At 34.3% G+C, this 11117-nt stretch overlaps 1 protein-coding gene and 1 pseudogene across 1 annotated transcript; both read left to right on the top strand.

The window, feature by feature from the left end:
* The first annotated feature begins 230 nt into the window (after positions 1 to 230).
* LOC126762339 (jerky protein homolog-like) lies at positions 231 to 1985 on the top strand (annotated as a pseudogene).
* A 4874-nt stretch (positions 1986 to 6859) lies between these two features.
* LOC126762382 (uncharacterized) lies at positions 6860 to 7674 on the top strand. The gene is made up of 3 exons (XM_050479109.1): positions 6860 to 7081; positions 7148 to 7315; positions 7525 to 7674. Exons 1-3 carry the CDS (start codon positions 6860 to 6862, stop codon positions 7672 to 7674), a joined length of 540 nt encoding a protein of 179 aa, XP_050335066.1.
* Positions 7675 to 11117: the final 3443 nt, after the last annotated feature.

The raw sequence follows: 11117 nt of genomic DNA on the forward strand, positions 1-11117 counted from the left end.
TCTGTAACGTGAACAAACTTACTTAGAAAGCTCAGTAACGTGAACAAAATTTTTGTTCACTACACTTTTTATTAACATACGAACAACACCGAATACATTAAATTTTATTTTTTAAGTTCGGGGAATGACAACGACTTACTTCAGTTGAAGGTTTTTTCTTTCGCGGAGTGATCAATCAATCGGAATGAGTTCCAAAAAATCGAAGTGTTTGCAATTAAAAGAGAAAAGCAGACATTTTAGACAGTCTGAAAAAAGGAACAAGTGTGACTAACTTAGCAAAAAAATATAATGTCGCTAAGTCAACAATATGCAGTATTAAAAAGAAAAAAGAAGCCATTTTAAAATGCGTGAATAATACATACCAAGGACCGGGAAAAAGGAAAACTTTAAAATCGTCAGAGCTTCCAGCTATGGAAAAAAGTCTATACCTTTGGTTCATCCGGGTGCGCGAAAGGAATTGTCCTGTAAGTGGATTAATGCTAAAAGAAAAGGCTAAGGAATTGCATTCCCTACTTAAAGAAAACGCGACCGGATTCAATGCTAGTGACGAATGGCTCCAGAGATTTTAGAAAAGATACGGAGTTAGATTGCTTAAAGTATCTGGAGAAAAACTCTCATCGCAGCCTCAATTGGTTGATCCATTTAAACTGAAACTAAAACAAAAAATTGAGGAAATGGAGTTATGTAATGACCAATTGTATAATGCTGACGAATCTGGTTTATTCTGGAAGCTTTTGCCAGATAAGACCTATGTATCATCGCATGAGAAAACTGCTCCAGGAACAAAGACGGAGAAGCAGCGTATAACATTTCTCTGTTGCGCAAAAGCATCGGGTGCACATAAACTTAAACTTTTAGTAATTGGTAAGGCAAAAAATCCACGCAGCTTTAAACACTTTAGTTGCCCTACGGATTATAAGAACTCGAAATCAGCCTGGATGACGTCTGCTATTTTTAAACATTGGTTCCATCAATCTTTTGTGCCACAGGTAAAAAATTTTTTCGCTTAATTAGTAATTATTATAAATTCTTGCTTTTGGCCAGGTAAGATTGTTTCTAAAGCGGAAGAACTTAGCAATAAAGGCATTATTACTTATTGCCAACGCTTCCTCTCATCCAAGTGAAGCAGAATTAAAAACTGAAGATGGAAATACAATTGCCATGTTTATGCCGCCAAATGTCACCCCTCTTATCCAACCTATGGATCAAAATGCGATTAAAATAACGAAGTTATATTACAGAAACAATTTGTTGGCTTCAATAGCAGCAAAAAACTTAGATTTGCTTGAATCAATGAAAAATGTAACGTTGAAAGATGCTGTTACCCTTTTATCTGTCGCGTGGGATCGGGTCAGCACAGAAACTCTTGCCAATTGTTGGAAAAACATTTTAAGTTTAATGGGAAACGAGGAGGACCCTGAATATAACATTCCATTAACAAATGGAGTGCAGAAATAAACTCTTTAATGCAAATGTCAGTTGATCTCCTTCAGGACTTGAGTCCTCAGGAAGAAGTTTTACGACACACTTTGATATCATTATTACTTTTTTCTATTTTAGGTTGAGTTTACATTGCCAATGGTTCGAGAGTGGAACGATGACCCTTGTGTTGATGATACCACCGAAATCCATGAAATCACCGAAATCCACCAAATTGAAGAAAGTGACGATGATGATGGTATTGCCGAAGACCCCATAAAGAAAATTGCCGCAAGTGAGGCAGTTGAAATCTTTAACAAGGCATTGCAATGGGCTGGAGATGCAATGGTTGATCAGAGCGACATGAGTGTACTTAGACGCTTAAGGGAGAAAGCAGTATTTCAGCTATTAGAAAGGAAAAAGCAGCAGAAAAAGATAACGGATTTTTTTAATGAATAAATCTAATGTGAAATTTTATTCGCAATTTAATATATATGTTCATACCCATGAACATACTAATGGCAATAATAAAATACTTTTACATTTAAATGTGTAAAAATCCTGAATTTAGCAATTTGAAGTTATTTTGCGTCTTCAAATTCGACAATCGCTAACGTGAACATTTTCACTAACGTGAACTCCCTTGGTTTTAATTAGTTCACGTTACCGCGAGTGCACTGTATAACGAAAAAAACAAAACGATAAATGTATACATATAACGATAAAAACAAAACAATAACAATTCATGTAAAAAATATATAAAAATATATAACAAATTATTTACATATATACAAATGCCTACATTTAAATCCCAAATTCTAATTTTTGTTAAAAAAAATTGCTTTATAATTTTAGAGCCTCTTTATCGTAATTGTTTAAACTCAACAAAGATTTTTTATTCCTTACCTCTGGTGGGGGGAAATAGAACCGTCTTTCGTCGAGTGAGAAATATTTCATTCTGATTTTATTTAGAATTTTCACTTATTTATATACAATTTTAAGAACTATCTTAACTATCTTAATATATGTGTATGTGTGTATGTTCATATGTACTATATGTAGCATATTGTTTATGCTACATGGTATGGTATTGTTTTCAAGTGCACATGTTGTGTGACCTTGGATTTGTTTTATAGCGGGATTCTGTAACCAGTCTCTAGTCTCTATTTGAGACATTTTGAGGCAAAGTCTCAATTTGAGACTAGTTACTATTCACTAAACAGTCTCTAGCGTTAGTCTCAAAATATTGAGACCTGGTAGTTAGCAGGTCACAAAACTAAAAAGAACTCTTGTCTGCCATTTTGAAATATACTGAATAGAGATCATCATAGATATTAATCGATTGTCGTTTCTTTATATTTTGTAAGCAACTCAAACACGAAAAGGTTAAAAGTAAATCAATTTTACATAAATTTCGTAAATATTATGAAACAAAGTCAACATATATTTTTATTTTCATTGATAATTATGTTTTTTGACTATGTTATAGAAAATTTAATATTTGTTATCGACATATTTATTTTCATTCAAGTGTAAAAACATCTCTGAATAATGAAATGTAATAGATTTTGTGACTGTCACTTACAGAATAGCAATATCATCTCAAGTCTCAAAAATTGTCTCTAACTTAAAATCTCAAATTTAGAGACTTGAGACTGTCTCAAGTTACAGAATCGCACGGTTAGTATGTGTTTATGTTTATATGCATGTATGTTCAATATATTTGAACATAGATATCTAATAATAGTGGACTGTATCAATAGTAAGATTTAATAATATATAAACGTTTTTAAATATAATGTTGTTGTCCGTCCTTTGGCAGCAACGAACATGTTCAATTTTGAACAGTAATTGTTTAAAAATTTTTTACTTTTTTATATTCTATCGTAAGTTTCAGTTCGCATATTGTAACCACTAAAAAATAAAAAAAAATTGAAACCTATGTTAACACCTACTACACACAAAATTTTATTTTTAAAATTAGGGACAGAAAGGTCTTTATTTAAAAATTTAGTTAAGAAATATATTCTAATTCTATTACAACACAAAAAGGGCCTAAAATCTTTCATTTTATTAAAAAGAATATCTCCTTTTCCTATTTTATGACAATTACTGTCGAATTCTTCTAAAAATCTGGTTTCCAAAATTTTTACAAATGCAATAAAATCCTCAGGCGGCTTCACTAAATTGCATTTGTCTATTTGATTTTGATGCATGAAGATGAATTCGTCCGAAGGAATTTCATCTCCTAAATATGGTAAAGGCAGGGAACATGTGTGCAGTTTGAAAATTTTTAAATAAAAATAGCCGCAAAAGTAGCTAAACGCATTTTCTTTCAAAAAATTAATTTCTAAACTACTATCTAATGTTATTGATCTAACGAGGGAGTGTTCAGGCCGTGGTAGACCTTGAAAATCCTGCCAAGAAAGGTCATTCAATAGTGAATCATTACACACATTACGTAGAACATTATTACTATGTATGTTCCGAAATTACTGTGGCATCAGGTTCTAAAGGCAGCTCACAGTTTCCTTTTGTTACGACGTTTACGTAACGTAAGCCCCACGATTTCCTAAACAAACTAGAAAACATATAGGGAGTTACTCTAGTACCTCCTCTGCTTCGAATCTGCCCAAAAAAATGTTCTAAACTGTCCTGACATAGTCGTCTCGTCTTTAAGCACGGAAAACCTGAGTGTGACAAAAATCGCCACAATCGTCTTAAACTGTTAATATTTAACACCCACCCCTTTATAAAAAAAAATTGGTTGTGTTGCTTTCTAAATCGTCTACGACCCGAATAGTTTTTAGAATTTTTTCTGCCTCATTTAAAAAATCTAACTGTTCAGGGGAACCTACAAACACTTTTTTAGTGGGTACAACAACCTCAACGAAACTGCTATTTAAAATATCAAATAATTTATTTAAAAACGAAACGAGTTCCGCGGTATTAATAAAGCTGCTACTATTCGAGCTTAATTCTCCCGAGCTATATAGGGACAACATACCAGAAGCGACCGTATTACGCAATACTTGAGACGCGAATTTAACTTTCATTTTTTGGAAGGTATTTGGATAAATATGAGCATCGGTTAATTTATGCGCACACCGATAACTCGACTTAGAGTCGGTTTCATAAAAATGAACAATATCCGACCAACTTACCCGACAATTTTTAAAGAAAACCGTATTTTTTAAATTTTGTAAACAGTTACGACTACTTTTTATCAAATGGGGGCTATCGTAAAAAAATACACTTCCTTGCCATTAACATTAAAAAAAGGCCGTGACGCTGAAACACCTAACAAATTAGCGAAATTCTGAAAATTGGTGCCCTGGTCGCAAACAAAATGGCAAGGAATTAGTCCTATATTTTGCAATTGGGTAATGGCTTCAAGAATGTATTTTATATATTTATGTATAGCTCTGTGAAACATGACTTTGAAATCCATTTGAGAATTGAATTGCTCGCGATTAACCGAGTTCAAGGAGTGGAAAGCCGCTAAGTTGTAAAAGATCATAAGTCTTCAGCAGCGGCTATTAAGCAAGTATAACGTTGAGGTGATCTTTAAATGACGACGTTGCTAGAATGCGATCGATTTAAAAATGAGAAAGTGCCGTCCATCCACCGTATTTTTTTTGAAGGGAAAAATCCTATTACTAAAATGATATCAAATTATAGAAATATCGCTATAATCTTCGAAACGCCCTCTAAAGATTCTAGATGTCTAATTTGAGACTAACTTTTGTCGGCTAAAATATCGAAAGCAGATAAGACCTATACGAAGGCTAGATCCACTGCGACTGCACTTCACTCGCTAACTTTAAATATGGATAGAGCTCTAGAGCATAAAGAATACGCCCTAGGAGCCTTAACATAAGAAGAATTGATGAAGTATCGAAATTTGATATAAAGCCTGTTTTAATCTTAAAAAGTATCGACGTCCTATATTATGAATACTTCAGCTGGAATTAAACTGAACCTCAATCTGGTATTACATACAAAGACGAGTAGACGCTGGGTCAGCTCCAAACGTTGATAGATTCCATACTTTAAGGAAAAATGTTGTGTAACCATAACTTTTCCAGGTGATGGTTGCGTCTATAACGCTTTGGATTCGGTCCGAACACTAAACTTTACCCAAAACTTTCCTTTGTTATCTTTGGTGACTGCCGTCTCGAAAATTTTGTGTGTTTTTGATCTTTTGAACATTTTACCTCCTTTAAAGTCACATTTTGGTACAGCATTGAGTATTTTGATGGTTCCAGCAGCGACTGTTGATGGATATTATTAATGATATTTATCAGACGAAGTAATTATATTTCACTTTATTCACAGTTATTTAATAATAATTATTATAAACAAGAAAAAACGTTAACTTCGGCTGCACCGAAGCTAATACACCCTTCACAGGTGCATTTCTTTTAATAACTATGCGTTCAGTTTGTATGCAAGCTATGTATATGCTATAGTAATCCGCTCTGAAAAAGTTTTTCGAAGATTATGTTATTAACTTAAGGAGGTATTCTGGTCTAGAAGCATGAATTTCAGATAATTTTTAAAGTGTCGTAAAAAAGGCAATAAATATTTTTAGTATCCATTTTTTTAGTAGTTATTTGTTAATTTTAGAAGAGTACATAAAAAAATTAAAAACTAAAAAAAGTAAAAAATTTCAAAAATTATGAGCTGACGAAGTGGGAGGTCTCTAAAAATTTCCACATGACCGTACCCATTATTTCAACCCTCCTAGTTATCTGAAACCAAAAAAAAAGATTGTTGAATGCCGGGTCAGAAAAATGCCTATATCTCCGAAAATAATTTGAATTTTGAAAAATCCTCTTGTACAAATATTCTTGTATAGTTAAACTTTGAAAATATAAAAAAAAAACGTTTTTTTTAAATTTCTAGACCAGAACACCCGCTTAAGCAGTAATCCATGTAAAATTTCATGAAGATACCTCGTCAAGTGTGAAAATTTTCCATTCAAGAACTTGATTTCGCTCGTTCAGTTTGTATGGCAGCTATATGTTATAGTGGTCCGATATCGGCAGTTCCGACAAATGAGCAGCTTCTTCAAGAGAAAATGGGGCTTACAATATTTCAAACGATATCTTAAAAACTGAGGGACTAGTTCGAATATATACAGACAGACGGACGGACAGACGGACATGGCTAAATCGACTCAGCTCAACATACTGATCATTTATATATTTACTTTATAGGGTCTCCGACGCTTCCTTCTGGGTGATACAAACTTAATATACCCCGTTCAGGGTATAAAAAGAAAAAACAAAAAATCCCACAGTCCTTTAGATCTCGTCAATACTGTACTGGGTTTTCCACATATTTTATTGCTCATGGAGTCAGTTTTTGTTTTCAATATTCGAGATTTTATCTGAAGCTGCTTTATCAAGCATAAGTGTTGTTTCAGTCGACAAAAATGCGTTGCTCGTCGATGTGGTTAATATTTGCTTTAAAGTTTAGCTTTAATTTGCGTTCTGTTCATCCTGTGTCAATGATCAAATTTACGAATATTAAGTGCGTAGCGCTGGATAAACCATTTGCCGATTTCGCCTACTGTAAGCTCAAAGCATTGTCTCGCGATGACGTCGCTCTTTCGTTGCGCGTCAAGCTGTTTGAAGTACCAGTGAACAATGTTAGCGTAAGTTTAGGTACTCGCAATAATTAAAAATGATGTTAATTTGTACATTAGTCATTTGTATTTCAGCTAAAAGTAGAATTTTTTAAGAAATACAACGGTTATCGTCCCTTCTTGTTCAATAAAACATTAAATTTTTGTGAATTTCTCCGCAACAAAAAACGTGTCGCCCTCTTGGATATAATATTCAAATTTTTAGAACTTTATTCAAATATCAACCACACTTGTCCTTATAACGTAAGTATAACATTTCATTCAAAATACAATATATGGGGCGTTCAATATATGCAAGTCAATGAGGCAATGAAGGAGCTTTTTCGGCAAGTTACTGTTTTTTTCTAAGCAGACCTTTCACATTATTTGCAATTTCATTGGTTGACAAAAAAGTATATGAACCACCCTTTTTACTTATGATCAAATAATTTTAAGGCTTATTGTAATTTCAGAATGATATCATCGTTGACCGTCTTATTCTTAGGCCAAGCTATTTTACTATGTTGCCAGCACCAGCGGGGGAGTATCGCATAAAGATAACTGTTGGTGCTTATAATGATTGGAAAGCTATTGTCAATGTATTTCTACAAATTTGGGAATAACTAAATATCCATTTATTATGTTTTATATAACAATATTGTTTTATTATTTGTTTCCAATATTTTCCAGACTCAATGATCCTAATTTTAAAGGGTTCGCAAACTATTGTACATATTTATAGCGTGATAGGACATGATGTATTTGGGCAGATTGACACTTATATCGCTTTTTTTGGGTAAAAAGCGTGACAGGGAGGAGAGGGAGAATACTGTATCCTGTTTTCATGCAAGAGTTTATCATATTTTGTTATCTAGGCAACGAATTTAACATCCAGAAAATTGGCGCAAAACATTTCCCAACTTAGAAATCTTTAATTTACATAACAACCCTATGAAACCTTTTACCATTCTCATCTGATATCGGTGGAAGATTTCCAGCAAAGAAAAAGTCCGTTAAAAGGTCAAATAGCTGTGAAGCTCTGAAAATTCCATCTTTCAATTTGCAATATATTAACAGTCTGCTCCTGCTTGCACAAAAGCTTTCATGAGGCCCAACTTTCTTTGAAGTGATAGCAGAAAAATTTTATCGCTTAGCATTACTACGTAATTTACACCGTGGCAACCAAACGGAGCATTGACATCAATACCTGAAAGCCCATGCAGACGGCATGCGCTCAGGTTCGGAATATACCCATAAGTGGCCTAATCCGCATCTTACAATTGACAAGAGGTGTACATGTGATAACCACGTGCAAATCAAGAGAACACAGCTCATGCTATGGTTTGTGTAGCTGTACTTTGGTTACATCTCTTTATGTGAGAAACGACGTACTCCATCGAGACCTTAAGTTGCCCACTGTAAAGGAAGAGTAAAAATATTCTTGCCATTAAACCTCCCTTTCGATCCAATTGATCTCTCGAGGACATATTTTCAAGCCATTTCACAAATATATTTTATAACCCTCATCGAGACCCTCGGTTCTGGCCAGGCATATTTTGTTTTTAAATGTTATTTAAATATATTTAGAGTGTAGCAAACGACTTGCGCTTCCAGGTAGCTTCCTAGAATTTTATTGTCTATAGGATTCAGAAAAAAAATTCAAGGATATCGTATCGAAAAGGACGAAAAAAGGATATTATAATATTACACCTAAGTGCACCAATGGTGCTTTGCTAGACCCCATATATTTTGTATGAAAATATATGAACTTTGGTATTTTTCTATCACTTCGCACGGTTGATTTATCTGTTTTCATGTTCGTTACATGTCCAAATTGGTTTGTATGTTTATCTAGGTCAAATACTTTAGCCGCTAGAGCGTCTTAAAAGGTTAAGAAAAAATGTAATTTTTTTCAAAATGTAAATAAAATGTCAAAACCAAATCGAGAGGAAAGAAATTTCAAAAATGTATCTATATTGTACATATATGAGCGTAAATACAACACGTATTTCTATACAAATGTATGTAAACTAGCCTAGGCCTAGCCAAGCACCATTGGTCTCGACTAAGTGTATCAGACCGTTGGTCTTGACCAGGGATAAATATAAACATGACTCAAACACTGAACCATCGTTATAATTTGAATTTTTATACTCTTGCAACCAGTTGCTACAGAGTACTATTGTTTTGTTCACCTAGTTGTTGTATACATCACCTAAAACTAATCGAGATAGATATAGGGTTATATACAAGGAGCGTTCCAAAGTAAACAGGACTTATTGAATCTAGCGTCTCCTGGTGGCGCCATCTATATGTCGACTGGTGCGTTAGAATCTGCTATCTTTATCGATTGTCCAGTGAGAATTTCATGAAGTTATTGCGTTTTAAGTGTCAGTATGTTTGTGTTATCGGTGTGAAAATGAGCTTCGAACAAAGAGCCAACATAAAATTTTGTTTTAAAATTGGTAAAACTTTTACCGAAATGTTTCAATTGATGAAACAAGTTTATGGCGATGATTGCCTATACCGTAACAAAGTGGTCGAAATCCAATCAAAATCCGTGATCACCGGAACTTTCATCGAAACTGTGCGTGAATTCATCAAAAAAATCATCTTTGAAATTCATGGAAATGGAATTGAACATCTCCAAAACATCGATTTATCGCATTTTCGCCGAGCATTTGGGCTTACGAAAGTTGTGTGTACGGTTTGTTCCGCACAAATTGACTGACGACCAAAAATTGCTCAGAATCCAATATTCGAAGGACGATTATTTGACCAAAAATCACATTTCAACCATTAACTACTCCCCGTATTCACCTGACATGACACCGTGCGACTTCTTCCTTTTCGGAAAAATGCATTTGCCCATGATAAGAAAGCGTTATGCAGATGTAGAGGCCATTCAAAAGGCTTGCACCGGCATACTGGCGGGCATACCGGCTAACGAGCTACAACACTCGTTCGACATGCTTTTGGACCGTGCAAAAAGCTGTATTGAAGCAGAAGGACACTATTTTGAATAAAATAAATTGATTTTGCCAAACAAACCATTTGTTCTGTTTTTTTTTAAGTCATGTTTACTTTGGAACGCACCTTGCTTATATAATAGATCAGGATGACGAGAAAAGTTGAAATCCGGTGAACTGTCTGTCTGTCCGTCCGCCCGTGCAAGCTGTAACTTGAGTAAAAATTGAGATGTCATTATGAAACTTGGTGCACGTATTTCTTACAGAGTAAAGTCAACAGAGTAAAGTCAACCGGATGTTTGAAAATCCTGATATTAGTTATACAGGGACTATGCCAAGTTTTCATTTCCCAAAGTTTAAAATCTTTATATTAAGTAAATGGGAGCTAAGGGATTGGTTCGATTTAACCCATTTCAGACATACAGATATACCACTATAAGAAAAAGATTAATTTCAGTTATATATACATATGTATATGACTGCCATTTTCGATCAAAAGCCAACTATAGGTACCGGTGTCTAAATGTTCGGTACCTAGGGGCTTAAAGAGATTTTATTGGATTTAAACAATGGTTGGTCACAAGGTGGCACACACTAAAAAGTTTTATCCCGTTAATGGAAACTGAACGAATCAAGTGGAATTTAAAATTGTGCTATGTTGGAAGTGGAGTTTCGTCCATTTTCACAACTTTACATACATATGTATAAATGTGAGAAGAATGCTGCGTATAAAATTAGTCGAAATCGGTTGGTCGGGTCCAGGAATTTCACCAAAAATTAGGCGGTGCCACGCCCATCGTGTCATTTTCACACTAGAAATTTAATGTCTCTGACGTATTTAGTTATTGAATTATCGCGATTTTAGTAGTTTTTAACAGTACTGTTATAAGGGGAGTGTGCGGTATTTTCCTCCGATTTCATCCATTTTCACACTGTCGGTAGATGTTCTTATAAAATTTGGTTGTTGTAGCTTAAGTGGTTGGGGCCGAGCCCACTTTTTCAAAAAAAATTTTTCACAGGTGTCCCTTACTACTGCGATCCTCTGTACCAAATTGCAGCTTTATATCTCAATTGTGATAGGTTTTCATTTAATGGCG

The sequence above is a fragment of the Bactrocera neohumeralis genome, chromosome 6, assembly GCF_024586455.1.
Source record: "Bactrocera neohumeralis isolate Rockhampton chromosome 6, APGP_CSIRO_Bneo_wtdbg2-racon-allhic-juicebox.fasta_v2, whole genome shotgun sequence".
NCBI lineage: Eukaryota > Metazoa > Arthropoda > Insecta > Diptera > Tephritidae > Bactrocera > Bactrocera neohumeralis.

Excerpts from the sequence above, each read along its gene's own strand:
- LOC126762382 (XM_050479109.1), top strand. The coding sequence starts at position 6,860 with ATGCGTTGCTCGTCGATGTGGTTAATATTTGCTTTAAAGTTTAGCTTT. Across the intron at positions 7,082-7,147 it reads TACCAGTGAACAATGTTAGC|CTAAAAGTAGAATTTTTTAA; the intron begins GTAAGTTTAGGT and ends TTTGTATTTCAG. Across the intron at positions 7,316-7,524 it reads ACCACACTTGTCCTTATAAC|AATGATATCATCGTTGACCG; the intron begins GTAAGTATAACA and ends TTGTAATTTCAG.